Source organism: Tribolium castaneum, chromosome 2 (genome assembly GCF_031307605.1).
Source record: "Tribolium castaneum strain GA2 chromosome 2, icTriCast1.1, whole genome shotgun sequence".
Classification (NCBI taxonomy): Eukaryota; Metazoa; Arthropoda; class Insecta; order Coleoptera; family Tenebrionidae; genus Tribolium; species Tribolium castaneum.
Genome location: NC_087395.1, coordinates 25,009,532 through 25,022,140, shown reverse-complemented (window position 1 = coordinate 25,022,140; position 12,609 = coordinate 25,009,532). Strand labels below are relative to the sequence as shown.

At 36.9% G+C, this 12,609-nt stretch overlaps 2 protein-coding genes across 3 annotated transcripts in view; both read left to right on the top strand.

The window, feature by feature from the left end:
- The first annotated feature begins 2,401 nt into the window (after positions 1-2,401).
- LOC655015 (holocytochrome c-type synthase) lies at positions 2,402-3,990 on the top strand. The gene is made up of 4 exons (XM_961483.5): positions 2,402-2,812; positions 2,862-2,993; positions 3,415-3,791; positions 3,839-3,990. Exons 1-4 carry the CDS (start codon positions 2,612-2,614, stop codon positions 3,897-3,899), a joined length of 771 nt encoding a protein of 256 aa, XP_966576.1. The 5' UTR covers positions 2,402-2,611; the 3' UTR covers positions 3,900-3,990.
- A 215-nt stretch (positions 3,991-4,205) lies between these two features.
- The window catches only part of heph (hephaestus), a 109,300-nt gene continuing 100,896 nt past the window's right edge, over positions 4,206-12,609 (top strand). Inside the window, exons 1-2 of one of the 2 annotated variants that reach the window (XM_008200140.3) lie at positions 4,206-4,591; positions 12,395-12,422. In XM_008200140.3, coding sequence (XP_008198362.1) covers positions 4,584-4,591; positions 12,395-12,422 — 36 coding nt within the window. In that variant the 5' untranslated portion in view covers positions 4,206-4,583. The remainder of the gene's footprint in view (positions 4,592-12,394; positions 12,423-12,609) is intronic. The other variant, XM_008200143.3, reaches the window with a different exon arrangement.

The following is a 12,609-nucleotide window of genomic DNA, read 5'->3' as shown; positions in this document are numbered from 1 at the left end:
GCGATGACTTTCTAATCCCCGGAAGGAACTGTATCCCATTGTTGGGATTGAGAAGCAATAGAAATTGGTAAAAGTCTCCCACATAAAACCGGTCCATCTGTCAACAATGTGTAACATACTAAATCATCCTTACACAATCGCATTCGCGGTTGTAAAGTTGCGAAATTAAACCAATTAGGCATAAGTCAATGTGAGCACATGTCCGCGATAAGAGCGACGTTTCTCACGGGCTTTCGCCATTAGGAATTTGGGTACGGCCCCCTCAATTAATAAACGAGCCGCGATTATGGGTTTATGTTCGATTAGCCGCTGATTTAAGGTTTCGGAGATTTATGCGTTTTTGAGGAGAGAGAATTGCGCCAACATTGTGTGCCTGTTAATGAGTTTTGAAACGGATCCAGCATTGTCTTGTCCAATTAATGTCAAGTGTTTGCAGCGACCCACTTCAAGACTTGCCTCTCAAAATCAATTTTTCGCAATTAAAACGCGTTATCTAATGTTTGTCAAGTGGCGATGCTACAGTTACTTCATTCGGACGTTGATAAATCGTAAAATACTTTCGTTTAGCCTCGATTTCAAAAATTTTATTGTGATGTTTGCCAACTCATCTCTTCGGCATCCATAAGTGATCGGCTTGCACAATTCAAGGCGATGCTATCTTCAGGAATTTAGCTTATAAGTTTTGTTTGAATCAATTGCAAAATCCCATTATTTCTCTCGGATTCTGCTCCGAAATTTGCATACAATCGGCCTCGAAACACACCTAGGACTGGCCAATTTAAGGTCACGAAGATTCGCGTTATGTAACGCCTAATTCCTATTAATTATCTCCGGTTACCGAATCAGCCCATAGCTCACCGCATCTTCGCTTTCTCTGCGACCTCTTCACCCTGAAGGGGAAAGTTGCCATCGATAATGTCATCATAGAGCGACTTCCCGTTCAGTGATGGAGTTTTAATTTTCGGACGCGATTTTTCGAAGGCTTGCGCAAGCGATGGGGTTTTTAATTGCCCAACTTTAATTGGAGGAGTAGTTATAATGGGTTGCATCATTGCTTCCTTTACATTTCCTGCGCGACCTGGTGCTATTGTCTGAGAGGTGTAGGAATTTCACTCCGTGGAATCTAAACCGATTTTCAAATTATCTCAGCTAATCTCATCAAAATGATTTTGCAGAAAGGCAGGCAACTAACAATGCTCACAGCGCATTTTTACGGAAAAAAACTTTTAAAGTTAATTTTTTGCCGAAACCAAAATCCTTAAATCCTTCTAGCAGACTCATTTTTTTAAATATTTAAATAAATAAAAATAAGAAAGTTATCGCTAAAAACACTGAGGTCATTGACAAAGACTTTATATTTCTGTTCTTATTTTATTTGTAGTTGGTGGTTGTCATTTATTGTTTCTTTATCATTTTTTTTAATTTTTGTAGAAGTATAACAAGTTTGTTTTTTTCTGGCAATCAGGCAACCAATAATGCAACATCATTATTGATTCATTCCATTTACGAGTCAAGGAAAATTTCTAACTGTACATTCAATGCATATTTTTAAATTAGTTACGTTATGCAAACATTGCAACCCAAGGTTATTTAAGGTTTTTCACCCTCCATTGTAAATAAACTCTAAACTGTGTGAAAATAGTTGTTGATGATAGTTGATAGCACAGACTTGATAGATATTTGCTTACATCCAGGTGTTGACAGAATAAATTAAAAGAAATGTTGTCAAACATGATTTTATTAACATAAAATTTCGTAAAATGTTGTGTTATTTTACCACAAATATGTTTTTAGTAAACAAATAAAAAAATAATGAGCGTCTGTTTGAGTATTGACAATATTCCAAGCTAGTAAACAGCATTGTCTGGAGGCTAATTGGGTATAGCTGCACTATAGAGGCTCTAAGTAAATATATTGAGCAAACGAGGCAATTCCCTTAAATTTGGAGGATAAACAAGGATATAATTGCAAGGATAAAAAAAGTCCGCTGTGTGTATTTTTAATGTTTTATTAAAACTTTAGACAAAACAGATTCCGCATTTCTCTGGTATCTAGAACCAACCAAAAAATTCATCATTTTGGTTTTTGCAAAAGTTCTTTATTCTGTTTCCATTTCGGAAAAAATCAATGGTTTGAACACGTCTCTGTGTCAATTTTGCTTCGTGCCATAAAAACTACTATAATCTATGGTGTTTTTGGAGATTTTAAATGAGAACTCGGATCCCGGAACCCGGACTTTAGCTAGATTTAAATTCCGGTTTTGACGTAAGGTTAGCCACAAATATAATAATAATAGAGCAAAAAATTCTATTGATTCAGGCGTTGCACAAGAGCCGTAAAATATCATTATTAAGAATTTCAGGTTTTTGTAATCGCTTCAGACTAGTGAATTAAAATAAATTACGTACAAGCCGTACGTAGCTTTAACCACACATTGTGACATAATGCCGGGTCAAATTTCATCAAATACTTCAAAAAAGCAGTAAAAATTCGCCGTTTACAAATTACCAGTTTCTAGTGTCTCCTATTTATCAGTTATTTATTACATAATTTAGATATTACGCTTTTTGCTTCATTACGTAAGTCGCCCTAACCTCACTTTATCAAAAAAATGGGGAACACAGTCTCAGCGGCCGAAATCGCCGCCTCCCAAATCGTGCACCCCAACACTAGTCTCCACCAGAATGCCAAAAAGCACGAGTTTCACAAAACCTTCACACACGGGGAAATACCGCCGGAGTGTCCCATGCACCGGCCCAAGGGGGCGTCGGAGTGTCCCGTCAACCATGGCGAGATCAACCCACTTAACATGGTACTGTGCCCATCTCGGGCCCGATTTTTGGCTCAATTTGCGTTTTCAGATGGGGCCAGCCAACCAGAACCCATCGCCGGGACAACCCTTCCCGCTGCCCACCGAAAGACAAGTCTCCAACATTCCGAAAGCCATCGTCCAGGAGGGGGAGGCCCCCTTCTGGGTGTACCCCAGCCAACAAGTGGGTAAAACAGTGAAACCATTTTCAAATTTTGCGCCATTTTTTGCGAAATTGGCGGCAAATTTAAAACAGTTCCGTGATCGATTGACTGACGATGACGCACAGCCTAAACCACTGAACCCAGAAAGTTCAAATTTGGAAAATACGTTGTTTAGAGGGTGTAAGGGTTCGCTAAGAAAGGATTTTTTGAAACTCGGTCCAAGGGGTGTTAAATTTTATTGAAAATCCATCATTTTAAAAAAAATATTAAAATTATATTATTGCGGTTATATCTCTGAAAATTGGCGTTTGGGCTTTAAGTTAATAATAAAGAAACACGTGTTTTAGGATTTTTCAAAAATCAACCCCTACGAAGTGTTAAAATTTTAATAGAAATCTGTAATTTTAAAGATATATCTATGAAAATAAAAACAATTTTCAGATGTTTTGGAACGCAATGTTGCGTAAAGGGTGGCGTTGGAAGGACGGGGACGTTACGCAAAAGGACATGGACGATATTATCAAAATCCACAACGCGAATAACGAGCAGGCGTGGCTTGAAGTCCTAAAATGGGAGGCGCTACATGCCAAAGAGTGTGGTAACCCAAAATTGAAAAGTTTTGGCGGGAAAGCAACCACTTACAGCCCTAGAGCTCGAATTCGATGGTTGCTAGGTTACGAATTGCCATTTGATCGCCATGATTGGATTGTTGACAGGTGTGGCAAGGAAGTGAGGTATGTCATAGACTACTACGATGGCGGTATGGTTGACCAGAAATATCAGTTTGCGTTGTTGGATGTGAGGCCTGCTATGGATAGGTTTGTGAATTAATTGAACTGAGTTTGTCTTAAGGCGGATGTTTCAGCTTTGAGAACATTTGGGATAGGATGACTGTGGCTTGGTGGCGATGGCGGTACGGCGATTAATAAACCGTGAAGAATCACACAAATAGTCAAGTTCGTCTCGTGTTTTGTATCTATTTATCTTAATTCGTAATAAAGCACTTTTTGCGTTTTATTGATGTTGTACTATTGTCTCCTAGATGGCAGCCGTTCACAGCCCTCTTGACCGCATTGTTGCGGCTTTTTTTATTATGTACTGAGCGTGTTTGGGGCTGTCGATGGGAGATAAGCCCAAGCAACAAATGCGCGTTTTTGGACTGAGTCCTGAATTTGCTTGGCGGTGTCGTCGCGGGGCGGTTTATCGGAAGCCGATAAGTCAGTGTGCTGATTTGCCGGCCGTCACGCACACCCTTCCAGCACGCGAAACTGACAGACGATTTTTTCCAGCGGACCAAATGTAATTTAAACCTGTAATCGGACCAAAAACCTCTTATCAGTATTGGAAAAGTATTTTTATACATTTTTATAACTCTAAAGTGCATATTGTGTTGTGTTAGTACCGTATTGTTCGTTTCTTGTCGCTAATTTCCTCCTCTGCTTGACGTTTCGCCATCTTAACAAACCACTTGTTAACACATCGTGTTTATTATTTATTTAAAACCGTATGCCGTTTAACCACGCTGTACCAGTGCTCTGAAGCCTTATTTACAACCGCATTGTGTTTGTCTGCCCTTCCCGACTCCACTAACCCCCGTTTTCCGGCTGAGAATGATCGGGTAAGTAAACAATTTATTTGTAAACAATCAACGAATTTCAACTGTAAACGCATGTTTTGCGATTTTTTTAACATAAATCGGTGGCGTCGCGGCGCGGACGCCGTTCATTGATAGCCCCCTGGTGGGATCAAGCACTGTCATCATTTAAATTGTACTCAAATCGGGAGAGTTTCGTGGCAGCCGGCTTTTCACACTAGGGGATAAAGGGGGCTGCCCTTGTGTGTTTACACTGCCCTATCGGGCCCTATTGTGGTATTGTAGAGGGGAATCCTTTGTTGCACACGTTATGTGTGTTCCGTTTATTTATAGTGTGATTCCCTCAAGCCATCAGTTTATTTATTTATCTAATCGGGGAATCACGTTTTTGCTTTTTGGGCAAAAAGTAAAAGTCATTAAGACTGAGATTTTAATAAGCAATATTTCATTTTGTAATCAAACTTTTAGAAAGTTTTTTTTCAATGATTGAAATGAGTTTTTATACTTTTTCTAAATATGTATTTTTTAAGCAAAACTAGTCAGATTTTTTGTAAAAAAGGGGGCGAATAAGGAACAAGGGATCTTCAAAAGATCTTCTCTGACAGACATATAGACATTTTAATAAGTGTCTAAGAACCTAAGAATTAATTTGTGCAATAGGAGATTTACATTTTTGTCTGAAATCGTCAGTAGTCTTACCCTAAGGAAATAGTGTTTAAAATGACTGGAATAGTCCACAAAGTGTGCACGTGTGTAATGTTGGTTGCATACTGTTTTTTAATTGAATTGGAAAACATATCTCATTAGTTATTGGCACTGAAGTTTTTTTTTACAGTCCCTTATCAATTCGGGGGCTTGTAATGTTGTTACAATCGTAATTAACAAAAAAAAATATGAAATAACCCATTCTAAAAAATCTCTGCTTACTAAATTATTGCTGCTTTATTTTTTTAAATGGAGAAATATTTTTTTGTAAATTTGTTCTAGTTCAGGGTGATCTATAATAACTAATAAAATATCGACTTTCTGTGCCACCAACTGAAATTTTATTTGAAAACCTTTTTTTCACTCTAGAGGGATTGATTGAGGATAAAATATCTGCTTAAATATCTGCTTAACTTTTAGTTGTTACAGAAATTTGCTGAAATGTAACCACCACTATGACAGTTACAAATTTTAAGTAAAAACTCTGTTAACATTCTTATAATTCAAAAAAGGAAAAAACTAAAACAATGTACTGTTAAATAAAAAAGTGTGAAAGTGTGAACAAAAATTGGATTTTTCTTTTAGTGACGTGTAAGTGTTTAATAAGAAACAATATTTAGTTTTTTTTAGTTTTCAAATTTATGTTGTGATTTTCGTGTAGAAAAAAATGTGTAACGTTATTATAAATATTTTTACGTTTTATAAACAAATAAAATGTTGACTCTATGCTTTATTTTGCTATTCTCATAAATATTTTTTACATTATTTTACTAATATTGTTAATTCCCAAATAAAAAATGTTCATCTTTTATCAAATCTGTAAACGTCGACCTTTACGACAAATGCACTTTCTCTATAACCCCTTCCCTGAAGTTAGAGAACAATTTTGAAATAGGAAGATCAAAGTGATAAAAGAGTGTGATGTGTTTAATATTATGTGTAAAATTAAATGAAGACTAAACATTTTCTGTCTTTACGTTTTGCCTAAACGTATCTTCTGTAAAAAATAAACCTCGGCTTGAACTTTTTTGTTTCTTTATATGTATTTTTTCGAAAAAATTGTTTTTTATACTATTTTCTGTCTGACTCATGAAACACGTCTTCTAAATAAGATTCTAGATAAATATTTATGGTTTTCTTCTCAATAAAGCTAATTTTATTAGGTTTTTAACTGTTATTTCTTTAAGATAAGAATATGATCTTTTTCTGTTCTTTAAAACGTAAAAGAGGGAGTCAAAAATGGGGACTTGTGCTGTCTGGTGGTAGGTATTTAGAGTCTTCTGAAAGGTTAAAGGTAAGATTTTGTGTCAATTTGCGGTGCAGTTCCGGCCCGTCGGGCGTCCACCGTGTATGAAAAAGCATTTAAAATGTAAATGAAAAAATTTGAATTTTTATTGCCTCCCCCCCGTAATATTTGCTTTGGTTATTCGGTGACGTTCTGAATGTTCTTAATTGGATTTGTGTGAAGTCCCCGTGTCGCTGGTCGAGCGGGAAATTTAATGCTTCGGCCGGCGATCCGCCAGAAAGAATTTTTAATTCGTTCAAGTGGGGACTTAATGCCGTTAGTCAATTTGCATTTGTGCGTTTTTTCGTTATTTCGTTATGTTTTTTGTTTATGGACTTGGGAAATCTCCGGGAATTTAATCAGAGGGATTGTTCGTATATACTTGTGCTCTCGTTGATTCTCTTTGTGACGGAAAAATCGTAATTTATTTATGATTCCGCCTTTGTTTTCCAATGTTTTAGATACGGCGTACGATAGAAATCTTCTCTCACCTTTATATCAATATTTTAGTGGGGATTGGTCGACTTCAAAGGCGATATTAGAATACGTATCGTTCGGTCCTTTCAGGTCTTTCCTGCGTCTTTTGTGTGTCACACACGGAGATGATGCAAAAAGAACCAGAGATTCATGTCGAAATCGCTATTTGCATCAGCATGATCCGCCTTTCATCTGTCACATTGATTTTAGAAAAAACACCACGAATGCGACCTCGCTTAAGCCGGACAAATTTGTGAAAAAATCGATCTCGGATGATTAAACCCAAATATTGATGCGGAATTTCTAAGATGTTTATTTTCAGTTCGCGCTTTATGTGATTATTTATGAGCTTTTTTCGGTTCGATTTAATAATAAATAAGTTATAAAAATGGAGTTACGACCGATAATTACTCATTGCGAGCTAATGTAAAATTTATTTTTATCGTTAATGCAAATGCGAGCGAATAAAATTTAAATAAACAGAATTTCATTTGCGGCGTCGATACATTTTTCAAATATTTATTCCGCCTCGCAACTTATAAACAGTTTCGACGCGGACTAGGACATGCCATAAACCGTTCCCACCTATTTTCAGCTAATTACTCATTACTTTAACGACGTTTTGTTGTTTCACACACTCGAAAATGTTGTATTTCCCAATTAAATTTATCGACTAGATATTAATCAGTTAATTGGTTATATTATTATTTTTTCCAATCGCTTTCTTGTTTTTGTATCGCGTTCGAAAGTCGATTAGCTTTTAAAAATCGCACTCAGTTTTCCTCCCTCTTCCGAATATTGCACCGCTGCACCGGTAATCCGCCGTCGAAGCCTCACATAGACGCAACCAAATCCAAAAATAACGAGATGTAAAATTGAGTTTTGCTCGTCGTGAGATGAGCGCGGCCTTCTCGTGTTCTAACAAGAAATCCAACGACGTATCCATTTAACAGATCGATCGGCCGTTTCCGTCATAATTGCGGTCATTTTTCACCCGGAACATTTACAACATTTTAGGTTAATTCGATTGTGATTAATCAACGCGGTTTGTTACAATCACAATTTGTGATGGCTTTCTGTTATTGTTTAAAATAAACCGATAAATGGACGCACGCGGGATTGCGGCTCCAAATCCGGAAACTGATTGATTACATGTTCAGACCAAGAGGTGGCGGATTTTTTATATTTTTCGGTCCAATTAGCCAAAATTTGCTCTAATCGAATATTAGGGCAAAAATGGCACCTCGTTACCATGCTCGAGCTGATTGTTTCCGGCGTGGGAAATTGCCGCGTCCGGTTTCCACGAGCGGCGCCCATTTTCAGATAGTTTTCCCTCCCATCGCATCTCCGATGCAAGGTTGAAATTTTTTTTTAATTGCAAAACAATTTTTCGTGGGGCTGGAAACATATTTCAAACACGCAGGATTTAATTTCTTTTGTTTTAAAAGTGGATAATTTTCTTAGAGGCTTAATTGTCGTAACTCTTTTTCGTCCGACAATTTCATTAATTTTTGATTCGGTGCTCCGCTCGCAGCCGGATTCGCATTAGCCGAGGCTTTGTGAATTTTAATTCAGCCTTTATAATATCACAAATTGACCGTTAAATATTAAAAAAGTTAAATAATGAACTGCTTGTTTCAAAAATTGAGCAAATGTTTGAGGACGGCCAGTGTTGAGTTAATCCGTTTAAAAGCCTCCAAAAAATAGGGCAGATTGTGTGTTTTGGACAGTGTTTTTTGCGCACAATTTTCGTGCTAGTGCAACCAAATGTAAAAAAAAATATTAAGTTTTGCCGTAATCGGCTTTTAATTGCAACAAATTAAAATTTTGAATTTTTTGCCTAAATGTATTTTTATGCTTTAGTATAATTTTATGCACTTTTCTATACCTTTGGAGCGTTTTACCCTGTAAACTACTGACTTAGATCTAACGTTTTTTAACGTTACAACGGTTGATATAACGTTATACGTTGAAATTCAGAACGTTGTTATTTGGTTGTATGATTACGTTTTTTTAACGTTAATGTTACGTAGTTTAACAACCATCTTTATTCTTTTTACCAATTTTTAATCTAAAGTACATCTTAACTTAAAGTTATACGTAGAAAACGTAACAGAACTTTAACGTTATTAATAATCGTATTTACAAACGTTTGTTTTACACGTATAATTAACGTTTAAAAAAACTGAATTTGGTTTTTATGACACTGTTTAAAGTTAATGTAACCTTTAAATTGAACGTTATAAAGCGAAATATAAAGAAACGTAATTAATCTATTAATTGTATAGAAAACGCAGAATAACTGCTACAGTAATAACTATTCTTGCTTCTATTTTCGATTGTCATGACAAAATATAAAAACTGATATTAAAAAAAAATAAAAAATTAGAAAAAAGCAGTTAAAAACAGTCTTTCTAAAATCTTTCTTGTAACGTTGGTTATTGGTTGTTATTTTCTATAATTTTACGTTATATTGTTGCATTACAAAATAATTAATGTTTTACGATGCAAATAACATTATTTCTTTAGACATTTTTGCGTTGATTCACTTAACGTTCTTTCTTTACGTTATTTTTACGTAAGTGTGGTTAAAATACGTAATAATACGTAATAAAACTTTTTGAAATTTTGAAAGAAGTTAATAGTGAGAAAATAATTTGTGTGTAAGTGTTGGCACGCGGCCGCAGGCACACATCCCTAATCAGGTCCCATTGTGCTCCATCGAACGCATGTAAAATAATCCTGGCGCATTTTTGCTCCTCTCCTCTCATTCTTATTCCACACAATGAGCAACACAATGCTTCGTTACCAACAAATGCATACATTCTTCAGCGATTGTTCTGCAACTTGCACGAATGTAAATTTTCGCCCGACTTCCAACACAAACCCCATGAAAAATGCATAAACCGCGATAACGTCCAAATTAAACAACCCTCGAGCCCGCATCATACGTAAAAATTTCACGCCGTTAATTACGTCGCCATTATGTCAACAATATGCAGGTCTAATTATGTGCCAATAAACGTTCGATCGAACGAGAAATTACACCCCAATGTGAGGTGGAAATGAAAAAATAAAAACGCGAACGAGAAATGCATTCGATTCCGACTGACACATTTCAAATTTTCTACAAAAGTTAAACTCGCAGAAAGTCAATTATTAGCGAAACGACTGACGGTTTGTTTGGGGTGTTTGCACACACACACACAACTTCGGCTTGTTTTATTAATAATTTTTACAATTTTCACTGCGACTTTACGGCAGTTTGGTGATTACTTTGTGACAGGGTGTCGTTCCGCAGCCGTCAATTTAAATTTTAATAACAATATAAAATGCACTTAAAACTCGAAAGCGTTTTTGCAACAACCTCTTCTAATCAATATTTAAACGCAGCTTTGTGCCAATGAGACCGATTAAAATTGCCCCGATTCGTCTATTTTTTTTTATTTAAAGACGCAGAAAGTTCTTGTTTAGACAAGAATTTCTTGACCTTTTTCTTTTGCTTTCAATTTATTTGATCCGTTAATTTTCGGATTTGGGGCCGTGCATGTTGTTAAAATTTTGATACAATGTGATGTGGTTTAGCCTAAACCGAAGCAAGCGGCTCCAGCTTACACCAAATAAATTATCAGGCTTGGTATATGCAAGCCTTAACAAAATTGTTATTTCCAGTGATGTTTCACTCTCGTGCAATATTTACCTAGCCTGAAAGCCATCATAAATTTAATCCTCTAGCTAAAGAAGCTGCTCGATCGAGCAAATGCATAAAAATCCCCGTCCCTAGACAAGGACAAATCAAAATTTCATCCCTGCCATTATCCATTTGATCTATTATTTCGCATTAATGGTCCTCGGAGGTAACGATCCGATTTTGCTAAGACCATTATGCTAACTCCCACCATAATTTCCCAGTGTCCGAAGCGCGCTCGATAATGGAGAGGTCTAACCCGGCGCATCCACCATTTCTTCCAACCGCAGTTTCTTACCATGCAAAAGCCAAACACAAAGTCGGGAGTAATTCAAACTTGCGCCTTAATATTTCATATTTAACAATCTACCTGGAGAAATGCGCAAAGGATTAAAAGACGATTATTTTGCTTTGCTTCCGCCGGATTATTTTAAGTAGTGCCAACTCCACGAAAGTAAATATTTAAATGGGGAGCGACTTTACACCGCATGCATGAGGCGCACAGATGGGCCCTTGCCGATTGGCCCACTCAGCGAGAATTAATATTCCGATCACGAGTCTAGACAGGGCAAAAGTTCGTCAATTATTAACACCGACGAAGATTTAAGTTTTCAGAGCTTTTAGGCGGCCGCTTTGTCCACTTTAGCGCACTTGAGCTATTTTGTTTGACAAACTCGTCACCAAATTACCTCCTATGAAATAATAGTGCAAGTATCAAAGATCAAAGCTCGAGTGCACGGTCAAAGGGCTTATGAATATGGCGATTTTCAATGCAGGTTGGCCTGAATGGGCCTTTCCGCCGATTGAATCAAACAAGACTTCAAAAATTGCCAGTCGAACGCAGTGTTGATCTTAAACAAGACCCTTGTCTTGAGCTTGCCACAGTTAATTAGCTCACATCCTTCGGTAACGTTGCCATTATCTAATTAATGCCTGGATTTACGATATGAAGCGAACACCGCCGGCAACATAACACACTACACACAAAAACTCTTTCAAACAAACCTTTCCAATCCCCGACAAGTCAGTTGTGAGTAACGACACGAAATGATTGAAAAACGTTTTAACTTCTTGCAATGAAACCGACATTGTAACTACTAACAGAGTTACATGGAAATTTAAGCACTTAATTAATAACGCGACGGCGTTACGTCGGGCGTTTTACGCCCCCGACGACTACATGTGACACGGTTTATTCCGATATACGGGGAGACTTAACCAAAAACAACACAAAACCTTCTTGTGTTGTGTTTTTAACTTAAATCTTGAGTGCACGTGTCTGCTCGTCGAATCTTTCTTCCTGCACTGTTCACATTTCAGCATTGCACTAACAAATAACGCTTAACTCTTCTACCACACGAAGTAACGTCAACAGTCAAATAAGCCTTCATTAAATCAAATGTGAGGATAATTTTGCATTTTTGGCATGACCTACTGTAAAGTACAGTCACCATCGAAAAGAATGACACCCCCAAAACTCTCTTTTTGATGGTGACTGTACATGAAATTTTTTGATTCAACATAAATATTATAAAGTGCAAGCTTATCTTCAACATTTTGATTAAGGGCTTGTTTGTCTGGACTGTTGGCCACACACGCCACGTATCTCTTCCTTTTCGTATGTACATATGATTTGTCTGTTCTATTTTAATTTTCTTTCTCTTCTTTCTAGGGGGTTGAATGTGCTAAGACGTCTTAAGGTGAGTCTGTCCTATCAGTTGTTGCATGCCTGTAGCTTTGCTTTGCATGTAAAATCGATCGTAGTGTTGTGTTGCGTGTCCATCTCTGTGCATAAGTGTCGAGGGTGGCCTTAGCGAATTTCGGATTAATTACAATTAGGTTCGGTCCTGGCTTGTGCGCTCCAGACATGTTGTAATAATGAGGGCG